This window comes from Aspergillus flavus, chromosome 2, assembly GCF_009017415.1.
Source record: "Aspergillus flavus chromosome 2, complete sequence".
NCBI lineage: Eukaryota > Fungi > Ascomycota > Eurotiomycetes > Eurotiales > Aspergillaceae > Aspergillus > Aspergillus flavus.
The window spans coordinates 3,960,983-3,976,865 of NC_092409.1; the positions used below are offsets into that span (position 1 = coordinate 3,960,983).

Genomic DNA, 15,883 nt, shown 5'->3' on the forward strand with positions numbered 1-15,883 from the left:
AGTTACCAAAATTGGTTATCATTCCATTCGTTCTGTCAGTCGCAACCGCAAACGGTCGCTTTCGCATCTACCACTTCGGTCGTAACTTCCCCCGACAACTGGCTATCCTGAATATCTCAGCACAGTTCTTTCTCTCGTTTCTTCTTCGCCAATTACTTGTTCCCTCTTCCTCCTTCCGGTCTCTTGTTCTGGCGAGGAGAGCCGTAGCAATTCGGGAGGAAGGAATACTACTCTCCTCTGGCTCGTGGAAGCTTTCTTTCCTTGTTCATCACCACTCATACACATTCGATCTCTATTTCGATTGGCAGTTACAAGATTCCTCTCATCATGCCGTTCTTTTCGCAGCTTCGTCGCCGCTCCAGACCTAGTTTTCGTGCCACCAAGTCAAATGAGTCGAAATCCAATGAGTCGCAATCTAACGGTGAAATGACGTCGGGGAAGTCTTCTTCCACTCTTGATACGGCCTCATACAGCTCCCTCACCCCGCCCTCCTCCATTAAGCCCACGACTTCGTCACCGAATCTCCCTTCATTGAGCGAAACCAATGGCAGTACCACTGGCAATAATTCCTCACTGTCGGTACCACCTCAGCGACCGGCTCCTCACACCTCCCCATCTCAGCGCAATAGCGTGGTTGTATGTGATATACTCTCTTTCGTATCTTGTACCTATAGACCGTTGATTTGACTTCTGCTGTTCCATACTGACAATTCGTTCCACAGGGTAGCATCAATGGCGGGGTTCGGACACCAACCCCTTCGTCACCATATGCTCCCAGAATTATTTCCATTGCAGATAACTCTTGGGTAGGTGTCCCCTGTCGTTCTCAATCGCATGCCTAGCGCACGCCTGGGTTATTATAACAGTCCGAACTAACGAAGCTTACGATAATCAGGTACATCAAAAAGTACTCCTCGTCTATGGCCAGATTGGAGACCCAAGGCAACATCCGCTGGACGGAAGCGTAACGGTCTACCATCACCAGGATGGGTTCCCACCAGTCAGCTGGCCTGTCACGTCATCTCATTTCAAAGCTCTAGTACATCTCACCCCAGGTCCTAATCGTCTGCGCCTCGATTTTGTTTCAACCAAGCTGTCCGCAGGCAGTTCTCATCCTGCCGCGCATTCATCCTGGATTTGTATCAACTACCTTCCGCTGGTAAACGCTCCGCCTTTGCACTTGGTGGTCTTGCTAGGAAAGGACTCCGACGGGACGTTTGATGCTACCCCCGCGGAAATACAGCGAGAAGGCAATGGCCTAGAAACTGCCATTCGAAAGTATCGGATGGCCGCATATCTATGGCAAGCCTTTACCGGCGAGCAAATGTTCCGGAACAATTTCGGTAGACGATGTTTCCGCTTCGAAGAAGAGTGGCAGAGTGGGACTTTGAGCCGTCGGGATACAGCCAATGGGCAGATGCGGAATGAAGCTAAAGTCCATGTCATTCGGACCGATAAAACGGTCGCTGAGCTTCGGGATCTCAATATCGCCCAACAACATGGCCCGGCCACAAAGAAGGACGAACTATTTAATATCGCCAAGGATGCTGTGAAGGGTTATCTGCATCTTCAGCCAGGCCAGAAGCAGTACGTCTCGGTCCTACTACTGGATTCTCACTGGGACACGGGCTCCCAGACCATCACTGGTCACGCTGCCCTAGGGTCAGGCGGGGATGATGTGAAAATGGCCATATTTGGATCCCATAGCCTTCACAGCTATCCCTCCAGTCTAGAGGAAGTCGTAGATGCCTTCTCGGATTGCACCCGGACGGACACGGACTTCGTTGCCAACGACTGCAGTGAAGCTGGATCACGTTGGGAGTCAGCCAATATTGGAATTGGCGCCCACCTCCATGAAGTGGGACATCTCTTTGGATGTCCGCATCAAGAGTCGGGTATCATGCTCCGTGATTACGTCCGTTTCAATCGGTCATTCATGACTCGCGAGCCCTTCTCGACCCGTACTAAGACTCAAGGGCTTAAGTTGTGCTTACCTCAGGATGAATGCGGCTGGCACCGACTTGATGCACTACGGTTCCGTTTCCATCCTTGCTTCCGACTTCCTGGGGACGCTCCTATGAGCTCGGATGATAGCGTGCAAGTCTGGCCTGTCGAGAATGGTAAAATCTTGATTACCGCAACGACTGGTATTGCATTTTTGGAGCTATATGCCGAGGGTGACAATGTTTGCCATAATTTCATTGAGTATATCAACACAGAATCAAGCAGCAATGGGCTCCCACGGCAAGTCACAGTGACAGAAAACGAGCTGCGACAACGCGTGTTCGGCACTGACAAAGAGAAGAAAAAGGATATCAAGTTGACGGCTTTCTCCGGTGCCCTTGGCAGCCACACCGTTAATTCGATCATGGACCTCAAGTCGAAGCAATCGGTGGTGAAACTGCCGAAGGGCCATACCGGTTACAAGGGCAGTAAATTGGGATTCTCACAGATGGAAGGCAGTCAACCAGACCAGCTTCTTTTGGACTGCGCCTTCGCATCAACCAAACTGTTGACCTCAATCCGGGTCTATCACGGCGCCGCAGTAGATGGGTTGGAGTTCTTTTACGAAGATGCGACGAGCCAGCTCTTTGGGAAAAGAGGAGGTAAACCTGGCGGTGATGATTTCGTTCTTGGTAAGTCCCCCAAATGGGAGGGTGAAAGTCCGTTTCTGTATTCCCAACCAACGGGACTGACAAATTACTAGATACACGACGGGGAGAAATTCTGCTCGGCTTTTATATCCGAGCGGGGGCATGGATTGACGGAATAGAGATCCTCACTAGTCAAGGGAGGAAGTCTGGCGTTTTTGGCAATGCTCATGGGGGCTCAGGGTACGCAATATCCTGGCTTAACTTTAACTCTGTAGATTTCTTTCATGCTGACAACATCTCACAGACACACATTAATCCCACCTCTTGGCTATAAAATTGCCGGCATCTCAGGATCTCACGGTCCCTGGGTGGATGGATTCTCATTAATTATCATGCACTAAACTTATATCGACACTACATGCCTCCAATATCCCAACAGCAATATACGGACGAAGACCTTTCGGTCAGTCAAGACACGGAACACTCCCGGTCTTAAGCCGACCGTCTCTTTTCGGTGCAGGAATGTCCGAAGGACCTTAGTTCCTTCTAAGTCCCAAGAGGACGGACAGTCTCCATTAAACGCGCCTCCTACGTATATCAAATCTCACCTCGAGCGACTCTCAGGATGAGTCGGAACAAGATTATTTCCTTAATATTCTTTTCTCTGAAACCAGCTTTTTTTTTCGACGACATACATCGCGCGATTTCGCCTTTCTAGACAGAAGATAGTTCGGATTCCCATTGACTTTCATCAATGCAGCATATTTTTCTCGGTGCGGAAGTATGAGTGACGGTGCGCAGGAGTTGTGGCGTTTATCTTTTTTCCCTCCCTTTTCTTTTCTTCTATTTGCCTTTTTCTTCGATTCACCCGCAAGAGGTTCGCCGAAGGCGTGTCGTTGATGTTATGTATGCCATGAGATAAGCGGGACTTAGCATCACTGGCGGTTCATACTGGGTTAATTCCAAGGAACATAATTGATAGTTGGCCGGACGGCTGGTCCATCGATACCTACAAATAATACTACGTGGGCTCTACGTCTGCCATTTGAGGCATCCTGGGATCAATTGCTCTTACTGTAGGATTTAAGAGGACGTCTGGAAACACTGATGTGCTCAATGTTCCATCAATAGAAGCTCTCGGTCTGTAGTATGAGGGGTAGTGTTCCGTTGTATCTGTTTGAAGAGTTATTTGACATTAGGGCTATCAAGGGTCTGTTTACGCTGGCCCCAAGATTGAGCGAACAGTGTAGCAGACGTGTCGGGACTTTTGTTCCAGATACGGAACACAACATACGATGCAGAGTGTTGGTTAAGCTTAACTGTGCTAGTCCGTAACCAATACAGAGCGGACTAAGTATTTTTTAGTACTAGTACTACGTACCTACAGGAGTACCGCCCAGTACCTGTGAACACACTAGTACTTCCATCAAAGTCTGCAGGGGAACACAATACATCGTTATGACATCATAGGTACTACCCACCCTGGGAATCCACATCATTAAAGGCGTTTAAAAAGAACGCTAATGATTCAAAGTAATAAAAAGAAAAGAAAAGAAAAAGAAAAAGAACAAAAAGAACAATACCACACTTACCCGGGGGGTAGTGCGTCAACTCAACAGAACGAGTGGGTCCCTATTGATTGAATGCTCTCCCACCAGCAGCCACGCAGTCATCTCTCGCCATTTCCCAATACGAGACCATGATTTGTCGGGAAAATACATCTCACGATCAGATGGCTTGAGAGTCAAGTGGGGTTTGACGTCGCGGTGGCACCTATCACGACCTGGTACCTTGTTGTGGCGACAAGATCCAGATCCCGAGGGCATGGGTCAAACTCATTATTCAATCGTACCTATTTTTTCTTTTTTTTTTTTTTTACTTACGGTATAGTTGCCTGCAAAAGTACGGAGTAGCTCGCCTTTTTTTTTTTTTCTCTCAATGTGTATGGTTTAGGGCTTGGGGATCCATGGTTGATACCGTATTTTTAGGTTCGTGGGCGATTGGTTGGTTTTTAGGGCGGATGTTTTTTCCTTAGCATGGGTACGCTACTGGATTGGATACGATTGATACGAAGGGGCACTCTGTATGTATGTATGTACGGAGTACTATGTAGGTATGTATTATGGTCCAGGGGCCTGGGAACTAAGGATAAATAGATAATTATGAAAAGAAAATGTCATGTCAATAAAAGTCGATGTTCTTCAGACTTACTATTAAATATTAGTGGTATTCTATGTAAGCGACATCTGGATGAGTATTCGTGGACTCCTATCTCAAATATATATTGCCGCAAACGGGCCCTAACCCCTACGCAGAGACAGATGCATGCCAGCAAATTACCAACAACACCGTCTCATCGGTACTTGCGTTCGGGAGCTCGAAGATCCCGCAGTATAGTTTACACACCGATTCTGCAAGAATATGCATGGAAAACTGGATCGCGACACACCTTAATCTAATAGTACAGCAAGCACCCCCCGAACTCGGGGATCCAAAATCTTCTGCCTAAACGGGCATGAATGTTTTGAACCTGCCTCACGATCGAATAATATCTCGTTCTTCAGTAACGCGGGCAGGAAGGAGGGGCGGACAGCAAAATGATGGCGTGGCAAATGTCATATGCGAGTTGTCTTTGATGCATGTCGAACAATATACATATGATGTGAAGTCTTGGCTGTGGCCTGCGGGGGGCGTAACTAAAATAACCTACTTAACTATCCCACCAGTAAAAGAGGCGAGGTCAGGTATTTCCTAATCGGTGTCCTCCATAAAGGGATATCCCTCCTTCGCTTCGTGCTGACTGCCTGTGCGATTCTCTTATGTACCACGGTAGGCTATTATCCACACTTTTCTTCGGGGATGCTCTGAGGATCTCCATTTGGCAGATCCGCGAGAGTTTTCTGGGCGGAGGTTTCAAATAAAAATATAATTATGGCAATAGGGAAAAAAAAAAAAAGAATGTGGAAGTTAGAGAGCGGAATATCCGCCGATCATCAGACTTATTAAAGTGTGTTTGCTGTGCAGACAGGGTTATCGTTCGTCCTCATTTAATCGCGCGCATGGCACAGGTGCTCATCCATGGCCTTGGGACCCGGTACACCGTAACCGGAAAGAGAAATCTGAATCATGATGAATCTCAACTGTCGTACTTGATGTGGTCAGGGAGTAGGAAACCTTCGAATGACCGTTCTACGCAGCTTCTTTTCTTTTGGAAAACGTATTGTTTTTGAATATGGCCCTTCCGTGCCGAGCGCGCCATATCGATGATCTCTGAGCATTGAGTTAATCAGAGTGGGAACGGCGCACAGATATATAGCACAGAACTGGGGCCGTTGAGACCGTCACTGCAAATCGGCTTCCATTATTTATGATCCGATGTGTTGTTGCTCCAGGTAGCTCCTGAAGGCGAACTAATCCAGATGGATTCTTGTTCCAGCGGGGACTCGGGAAGCAGTCTGGCGGGATCTGATTGATTCTCCCCCCTGGTCCAATAGGGACCAATCCTAGTACATTAATTTTGGTCTATGACTTACTGCCTACCTATCCTGGCTACTAGTAAACTGAGAATCAATATATACCCAATAGCATTGAGATGACTGTCACCCACTGTGTAGGAAAAAGACACAAGCTTATTCAGAGTGGCGATTCACAGCCATCATATGATGGGCCTGTGAGGGATAATGATCTGCATCGGCTGTGGCTCATTCAGTTATTTTGTCAGTAAGTATGCGCATGCTTGTTCCATAACGGCCACTTTTCAGGTGGCATTCTATCATTATTGGGCTTTTTTTTTTTCTTTCCTTTCTCTTCTCTTCTTTTTTTCTAGTGTTTTTATACACAGACCACCAAGCATCAGATTTACCGCTTACTGGTCAGTCCCTCTTAGTCCATGGGGACCACAATGGCCTGGCCACCATAGGGACCCACTTACCAATCAGCTAGCATGCTGAAAACTGTCTAGAGAGACTCGGTTAGTCGACGTGATGGAGTAACGTTAGGGCAAGCGAGAGAAGAGGCAGAAAAAAAAAAAAAAAGGTGTGTTGAGAAATGAAGTGCCGGATTCTGCCTGATGGGAAGAGATGTCATAAATGTGGAGCAGGAATGCTACAGTGATAACCCCAGGCGGAAGTGACGCAATGCATGCCTCCCTTTGTAATGACATTTCTAAATGGGAAGTTCCCCATAATTGCCCTACTCTACTGTACCTTATCCTAGGACAACCGCACCCCCTTGAATCGGATCATTCGTCCAACAAATTAGATGGACTGACGGATACCATCCACTTATCGCGCTAGGAAGAGTCAACCTCCTTCTCTAGGGCGATCTCGGCTGTCAGCAAAAGTAGTTAGTCGAACACGAGCCTCTTCCTCAACGGTATGGAATGAATGACAGACGAGGTAATAATATTGATAATACGTAATGACGATAATTGAAATATTAGATAAATCAAAATAGAAAACTTCCTTTCCCCATCTTTACGGCTGATCGGAAGACTTTCTATCTCTTCTATTACTGGGGCGAATACGGAAATATAATGCTAGAGGGACTATTTTGTTAACTCACCAGCCACCGAAAGTCACTGCTCCAATTTTGTTCTTTGGCAGGTCTTTACAATACATGGTCGTTTTGTAATTGACTTTCGGAGAGCTCCGTGCGACGGCAGCGGAATCCCACCCTTCTGATTGGCGGCCCAGTTACCCAGTCAATAGATGTCGTTGCGACATTTGGGCAATTTGATATCGCTGTCATTACAGACAATACAATACCCAAGACTGATAACAACAGAAGACAGATCATCAGGGGGAGGAGGGATTCTTCACCATGCACGGCTTCACCTGAGTAAGATCTGATATCAACTTGAACCCAGGGACTTGCGTGCATCTTGAATAGCCTTCTGTCATAGTAACTCTCCCCATTCCATGGATAAAAGTGGCTCGGAACTCACACGAATCGGCGGGTCGCAGGTGCTCCGTGCACCCCCATTAGGTTCATACTCGAGGGTTTCGGGCATCCAAGAAGTAGCTGTCTTTCCTATTTCTGCTTTAGGTGCTTTAGTTCCCCCGCGGAGATCCAACCTTTCAGATTTTGGACTGCAGCCAGGTTTCTGAGTAATGCCCAAGGTATCGATATGCTTTACCTGGTTTAATAAGAGGCTCATCAAGCAAGTCAATAAGGCTGGCGTTGTCGTCGCCACGACGGATGTGCCGTACGCCAAACGAGATTAGGTTCTCCGCTTGATATATGTGGCTGTCGCTGCGACAGTGGTGATATCAAGATCTGGGAAGCGCCAAGGGAATCCAGGTGCCATCCATGTGATGAAAGCATAAGTATAGGGTTGGAGGCGGTGGTGCCTTAAATCCCCAGTAAGTTAAACCTTTTCTAGAAACGTCACAGCAATCGCTCGATATATAGCTTGTTCATTATGCATTATCCACGCCTCGCCTTATTTCTAGAAAAAGAGGCGGTTCTAGAAGGGGACGAAAAAAGAAAAACATAAAAGGGCCACATGTCTTACACTACTCTGAGATACATATAATTGTTATCGTGTCACACTATCTATTCAGATGCGATTGAGCTGATTCTCTATGCTATAAAGGTTCTGTTTTCCTCTAGAGCTCTATAGCGGAGATGTATGGTAACTTCCATAGGGGAAGTTTGAGCCCCTGAGAGTTACCGGGGCTTCCACGACCACCCTTCCATGCCTTCCCAATATGGAAACAGCCTTTGATTCGATAAACAGCTTGTATTCCCCAAGCACACTGTTCATACCATAGAGCGCTGTCCTGTCAGAGTGTTCGGAATACAAGCCCCTTTGAAATATAGCGTTAGGAGTGATGTTTGGGCTTGGTAACGTAGGTAGTTCGGATAGCTTTTGGTAGAAGGAGCACGAGAGGGAGTCAAAGAGTGCCCTGAGGATTGGTGTATTTCCATTGGCAATTATTTCCGTTGAGTACGCCGCATCTTCTAAATGGTTCATAAATCATGAACATGGCGTAAAACGGTTTGGCTTGGCCGTCTGATCGGAACCCACAGGTATGGATAGCCTCCAAGGAGATTTGTTTCGAATGTCTTTCCCCTTTCATAGTTATGGAAGGTTCAAGAAATAATTCCCCCCCGGAACCAGTAAGTAGCTGGAAGTGTACCTGCCTACATACCTCCCTATGTATCATACCTGAGAGTACTCCTGTCTACCTAGGTACCCACCTGGCGGATTAGGTAACTGATTCTCATACCGTGGAGTCGTGGACGGTGAAGCCCAGATACCGCCATTGTTACCATACCTCCTCATACCACATCATTTCTGCATGTATGTACGGTACCTCTGTAATACCTGGCGGGTAGGTCGTCCTTACCTATTGGATCCACCCCACACCCCTCTTCGAATCCAGGTTCCTCCCCACCCGCCCGATCCCTGGGCCATGTCCGTTTAACTCCATACCAGAAAATCCAAAATTCAAAATCCATAATTCAAAAATTAAAAAAAAAAAAGAATTGGTGAGGAAAAAAGAAGAGATAGGAACCATGATGTTTTCCCTCTCTTTTTACTCAAAAAGAAAAAGGAAGAAAAGAGAAGAGAAAAGAAAACATTCGAGAAGCTAGAATTTCATTTTCATTTTCTGTTTTAATTGTCTTGACACTCGAAACCTTCAGCTTTCTACTACCTCATTCGGCCTTTTTTAATTGGAATAATAATATTATTATTCATTTTGTTGGATTTGATTTACTTTTTTTAATTTGGGCCATCCACCCATTTACCAAAGTGATTTTGCACGTCATTAACCTCTTTCTTTTCCATGTGGCTCTTTCGCTACAGTTGGTATTAATAACTATCCCATCCTGTCCACAATTCTTCCGAGCAGACCAAAACTAGAAGAGTTGCGTTGTTGGGTGTCCAGGGCCGATTCTTTCCCCAAAAGGCATTCTACTTCAATTCTTTACCTCCTCCACAGTCCTCCGAACTAGTCCAATATTATTGGGTGCTTCTTGTGCCGTTTGGTTCCAGCTCTTCCTTCACATCAGATTCATCATCGACTTTTCCTTTTTATTATTTCATACTATCACTCTCTCTCTCTCTCTCTTTTTGCCCCTTCTGTTTTGACCCTTCCCACTCGCCTTTCCTCTCTTCCTACTCCCTCCCTCCTCTCTCTCTTACTCTCTCTTTTCTTTCTATTACCCACATACCCCCCTCCTTCACGCCCCAAAGCATTCCCCCACTATCTACCCGATACAAATCCTGCGTGCATAATATTCTCGTCGCCTCCTCCGAGATTGTACTTAAAAACCGGTCTCCCGTCACTATAAGCTTCGTTCACGTCTCATCTGACACCTTGAGCAAGGGGACACTTTCTCGTTGTAACTCCGATCCATATTTGACTACGTTTCTTTCCTTCGGCCTTCCGCCTTTTTCCCACCACATCCGCGCCTTTCCCCAACTTGTTTCCTCCGCCTTTCAACTTCGCGCGACTGCGACCCGACACTTCTTGAGGTGATTCGGGTCGGCATAACCTGGCCGCGTTATTGTCTACTCGACACATCGGATCATACCGACAATTCCCTAAATAAGAAAATAGTCCTTCCACCACGGTTTTCATAGTTGGGGTTTTAGATTCTCTTCTTGAGCCGGATGTTATCTTTATTGGCACTCCCTTCTTCACCTCTTCCCAGCTTTCAGCCCCCATCCCTGGGCCTACCGTCTGGGTACTAAATACACGCCCGGTTTCTGTTAAGAATGTTTCGCAATAGGTATGTACTCAATTTTCCTGGGATCGCCGTTGAATGTCTTGCTGATGCACATGACCTGCTATACAGAAAGAACTCCCAGAAGCCAGGCGACGAACTCATCCAGAGATTTCAAAAGACTTTCTCTGATGTTGTTCCTCAAGTCCCCAATAGTCAGACAGCGTCTTTTGGTCAAATCCCTGCTGGCCCAATCACTCCGGCTAAGTATTTTAGACCCTCTTCTCCATCTGCCCATCTTCCCTCCTGGTCGTCACGAAAATCGTTGTTGTCCTGAGTGGAAACTGACTGTATTCTTCGACTTAGACTCAGTATGGAGAGTGGTGACTTGAAACTTCATGATGCCACGCCTCGTCCGGGCCAGGATATGAGATACGCGCCGTCTTATGTTGACCCTAACTCACTTTCCTTCATAAATCCCTTGACTCAACCGCATGGCTACTATACGCCGAACTCAGGCGGGCTCAGTGCGGTGTTCCACAGCCAAGCGGGCGATCTTCATACTCCTATGGGAATGAACATGATCACCCCTCTTACCCTGCCGCAGCAGCTTGCTAGCGCCACTATCAATGCTGATACTACAGCCATGGGCCTCGACCAGTTCAATCAGCCGTACATCGCACCACATTTCCAGAATCCGCAACCCTTTGCTCAGCAAGCTCCATTCGCGCCTACATTTGTCCACCGTGATTCAGGTTACGATGCAATGGATGAATCTGTGGATGAACTGTCACTAAATGACGTGGATATGCAGGGAAACGCCCATCCACACATGATTCCGTCCATGCTGCAACGTGACCAAGTCGATGTCCAAACTCCCGGCGAAAAGTAAGCTAGCATGTCCCCTTCCGTCAGTCGTGTATCTAACCGTGTTAAATCCTAGATTCCGTTACCACGTCACATTACGGGCGCCTACAGCAATGGTTCGAGACCAAAACGAGGTACCAGTATCCTACCTCAACAAGGGTCAAGCATACTCCGTTTCTGTCGTTGACTCTGCTCCTCCGCCCCCGATGAACGGTCAGCCAGTAAAATACCGGACTTACATTCGTGTCTCATTCCAAGATAAGGAACAAAGATCGAAGCCCGCTGCTTGCTGGCAGTTATGGAAAGAAGGCAGAGGGCTGAACGAGGCGCATCAGCGTGGTGGCAAGCTGCAGGCTGTTGAATACGTTGACCCCATCCAGGGAGGTGTTGACGACCAAAAAAACCGACAGGTCCAGCTTGAGTGCTCTTCCTTCGACGGATTTTGCGTGACCTGGACGACCAGCCCAACAACCGGAGCGTCGGAGTGTGCTATCTCTGTTCGGTTCAACTTCCTTTCAACTGATTTCAGCCACTCTAAAGGTGTGAAGGGCATTCCAGTCCGACTTTGCGCCAAAACAGAGATGGTTTCTCCAGGTAATGCGGATCCAGCGCAAGGTAAAGAGGCGGAAGTTTGCTATTGCAAAGTGAAACTATTTCGTGACCATGGTGCAGAGCGAAAACTGTCTAATGACGTTGCCCACGTTAAGAAGTCTATTGAGAAACTCAGGCAGCAGATCGCTCAGGCTGAAATGGGAGCGGGCAACTACGGGAAGCGGAAGCGTAGTGGTGGCTCGATTGCACTTAAAGGCTCTGACGCTCGCCCTGCGAAGATCACAAAACACAAGCGGACATGGTCGATGGGCTCCCAAGATGGTGACAGACTATCGATGGAAGATGATCTGCATATAAAACTCGCTTTAATGCAAGAGATGTTCACATCTACCCGACCAGTGAGCATTCTTGGCTTGCAAGGTGATGAGCAGGACGACCCCGATCTTTATCCGGTTCAACTCCCCGAGCCTCGTGATTTTGTCAAGAAGGAGGGCAAGAGTGGGCCTCGGTTCAGCATTGACACATCGGCTGGTTTCCCGACCTTGTCTCCGACGAACAGTTGCATCTCGTTGAGCTCAACTTGCCATACTCCGACCGTTCAATCACAAACCGGTTTATATTATGATTCAGGCTACCAATGCTCGGTCAACACATCTGCAGAAAACTCCCGGCCAGGTTCCGAAGTTTGCGGAGACAAAGTTGTTTTGAAGCATCCGATAAAAATCCAGAGGGTTGCGAATGGAGATGGGGATATGCCCATGGGATTCATTGAGGCGGTGGATATCGACCCAACGTATAGACCACCCGCCGAACGCCAGCCCAAGCCCAGTAAGTATTGTGAAATAAAACATGCGTTATGGTATCCTTGCTAACCGTGGCTTAGTTGCATGTTTTTACATTCGATTCCCACGCAATGATCAAGCCAAAGATGATTATTACCGTGCCGTTTATCTGTCAGAACGGACCGTGCGCGATTTGATGGAGAAGATCTCTGTCAAACAACGCATAGATCCGCAGCGTATCGTGCGCGTGCTTCGAGTCAATAAAAATGGCCTGAAGATCATGGTTGACGACGATGTGGTTCGCGAGCTGCCTGATGGCCAAGACATGGTGGTTGAGATCTCAGAGGCCGCTGCTTTGGACGACGCAACAGCCATCGATTCCGACAAGAGCTCTGGTGTTGAGCTGAAGCTAAGCTACTAACTACTTTACTGGTCCGGCTATGTCTTCCTAGAGGTTCTAGTCTGAAAACGCCTGCTTCTAAATTATTTTTTTTTTTTTCTTTTTCTTTTTCTTTTTCTTTTTCTTCTTCTTCTTTCTCTTTTCTCAATTCACGTTGGCAATGATAATTACTAAAGCAAAAGCGGTCCTTCCCGGGCCGCCCTGTTTTTTCTTATCGGCGCCTGGTGCGCATCAAATCGACTCGGTCCCTCACCATCATTTTAGGTCTTTAATACCTTCATTTATGTTCTTCTATTTTCATTTCATTTATATTCGTTCTGGAGTTTCGGTTGTGCGTTTTGTTGGGGGCGTTGGATACGGGGATAATACACGAATCTCCGAGCAATGATACCCTGTCGTTATATGAGTTTTTGATCATTTTTGCGATTCTCAACTTCTTGTGCCATATTTACGATATCCTAAATCCTATCTGCACACGAATGTCTTCTTTGTTTCTCTCTCCTCACTCTGTCTTCCCCTTTCTAGGCTGGTGGGAGTACACGTCCACAAGCATTGTTATTTGCTTCATGACTTTGTTGTTCCGAGGCGAATCGAATCAAGGGCTCAGCATACGATATAGATACCCTGTTCCGTTTATATGATACTTGGGCATGATTGTTTTTGTTACACTTTGCAAGCCTTACGTTTCGTTTTTGAGCATGGACTGGTTTGTCTGTTCAATGGGGTTTATGCTCTAACTCGTATGTGTTACCATTCAATTTCTTAGTCGGCCTATGACCCTGTCATGATTTGTGCAGGGATGTGGCCGGCTCCTGTTAGCATGATATAATCTCTTCTGTTGGAATGTCTTGAACGACGCAGTATCAACTATTGATCATATGAACCGCTCAGAAGCGGAGGATTGGGATATATGACGTGTTTTGTGCACCAAAGTCTAAGCTCAGAGTATACAGATCAAGTCTAGAAAAAAATTATAGTTGCGTTATTTTGAAAGCTCATATGACATGTGTACTTTTGTTATTTTCGTTATTTTACCCCCGAACATCCCCGCCGACATAGTCCGAGTTGAGAACATTCCAAGGTGATTGAAAGGTCACGTGTGAACGCTTCGCAAAAGCGGCTGCATTGGCGGGCCGTACTAGTCCCTCTTCCGTGAAGCAGAGCGACTCCGATTCTGCACCCTAGTGCTGAGTTTCTGTTTAGTGTGATCTGTCACTAATATCAGTATTAAGCATAATCCTTCTACATGATAATGTTATCTTCGAGACCTAACTGTAGTCTTCAGGCGGGGATTTAAAATAAGGATGAATGGGTACTACTCAGTACTAATACGCGTTGCCGAGGGTGCAGGGGAAACTACCCCAATGACCGATTGTTACTCCAATCGACGAAGGTTTGCATTCCATACTCCAAATTAGATTGAGGAATCTAGAACCCGAGCGTCGATGTGAACATTCGTCGGGACGATCATACGCTTCGGGATCTGCTTTGGTGGCCCAAATTGGGAAGTACGCCGTGACCACATGGCCGAACCTTTTCCTGAAGCTAGTTCATCAATTAAGTTCTGCATGCGATGTCCATCTTGCCTGGATTGGGCCAAAACCACATTCTATTTTTGAGATTGAACAACCACGGGAGCCCCATGCAAGGTGCAACTGTGGCCTCTGATAACTGAGACAAAGTCTGCGATCTTACTTATATTGCGTATCGAATATTTGTTCAGGTTGTGTTCTTCAGGGGTCATCCGTCATGCGCTGGAGGATCATGGACGATTGTATACGGAGAGGACCTGATTTCGAATTTCTAACCAATCATTGATCGCGGATCCGAGACGGTAAGGGTAAGATAGTAGTTGTCCACCTTCCATGTGGTTTCCCCATCAACAAATTCTCGATTTGATTCGTTCTTACATTCCTTTTATCAATTTGTCCGAGGAGGAGACGCGCAAGCTGGCCCATAAGATGCTCAATTCTTCTTATCTACGCCAATTGACCTATTTTCCAACCCATTCGGACCAGGGGGGCATCTTGAAAGGTCTAGATCGGTTATCTTTTCCGTAAACGCGGCTGGAAAAAAAGGCACCAATGGAGGTCTGACATCATAGCTACCGTTTTTTCACTCACGAATTGTCTTGGGGTTCTCCTGATGTCGTCATAGTTTGAAGCCGACTCGACAAATTTCCTTGGAAGAACGAATTGGCGGTAAATTGGCGCGTGCTCCCCACTCGGGTCGTGCCGATGTGGGCCTGCAGACCTGTCCATGTAACAATCACTAATTTAGCCTGGAACGGTTTTTCCGTACGTACGAGTGTACACCCGTACGTATGTATATCCATTGCGACGGAAACCAGACGCTATACGGTATTCGTATTTCATAGCGTCCGTGGGTGGTTGTGCCCTATCCTGGGACTACTTTGGTATGTGTTACACTTGGGATATCGTTCAGAAGGTTGGAGAGAGACTGTTTGGGGTCTTGTAATGCAATTGTACATTCGATAAATGAATACTCGCGTTGTGCGATCGACTTCGGGATCTTTCCTTTCGTTCGATTTCGTATCGCATCCATATCCCCCGAATTGTGGACAGAGTCACAGCGGCTTATTTCGCAGGAAGGTCGTCTTGATTTTAGCTCAATTAAGCTCATCCTAGTTTGAACCAGTGGCATTACGGGCGGGTTACCCTGGGCTGGTACTCCGTAATGTACGGGACCCGAGGGTCTGGCTAGACAGGACCCCGGCCCAGTTTCTCCCTGTATATCATAAAAGACTGGAGTGATTGGCTGATCCTGACGTGCAGAGAACTAGCACTGGATGGGTTAGAGGCCCCCTGCTGGGTGTCTTGGTCGATCTGATCGACTTCACGTTTTGTGTGTGGCAAATCTGTGCACCGATGGTGGATACGATGCTAAGGGTGGCTTCGGCACCGTTCGAGGTGGAGGTAGAATCGCTGAATTTTTTTTTTACGGTCGAACGGGCTCTAGCCAGGGTGCACTAAGGGTCTATGTTTCGCATA

The 15,883-nt window shown here is 47.0% G+C and overlaps 2 protein-coding genes across 2 annotated transcripts; both read left to right on the top strand.

Annotated features, from left to right (window-relative positions):
* Positions 1–327: 327 nt before the first annotated feature.
* F9C07_2521 (putative zinc metallo proteinase) lies at positions 328–2,995 on the top strand (the record flags this gene model as incomplete). Its single annotated transcript, XM_071510965.1, has 5 exons — positions 328–636; positions 723–806; positions 896–2,663; positions 2,708–2,834; positions 2,899–2,995. 5 exons carry the CDS (start codon positions 328–330, stop codon positions 2,993–2,995), a joined length of 2,385 nt encoding a protein of 794 aa, XP_071363905.1.
* A 5,982-nt stretch (positions 2,996–8,977) lies between these two features.
* Positions 8,978–12,998, top strand: F9C07_2277789 (CP2 transcription factor-domain-containing protein). The gene is made up of 5 exons (XM_041284825.2): positions 8,978–10,337; positions 10,404–10,538; positions 10,638–11,159; positions 11,215–12,518; positions 12,574–12,998. The coding sequence occupies exons 1-5, from the start codon at positions 10,324–10,326 to the stop codon at positions 12,891–12,893; spliced, it is 2,295 nt and encodes a 764-aa protein (XP_041143091.1). The 5' UTR covers positions 8,978–10,323; the 3' UTR covers positions 12,894–12,998.
* Positions 12,999–15,883: the final 2,885 nt, after the last annotated feature.

Coding starts and splice junctions, on each gene's coding strand:
- F9C07_2277789 (XM_041284825.2), top strand. Junction 10,539..10,637: donor GGCCCAATCACTCCGGCTAA/GTATTTTAGACC, acceptor TCTTCGACTTAG/ACTCAGTATGGAGAGTGGTG. Junction 11,160..11,214: donor GTCCAAACTCCCGGCGAAAA/GTAAGCTAGCAT, acceptor GTTAAATCCTAG/ATTCCGTTACCACGTCACAT.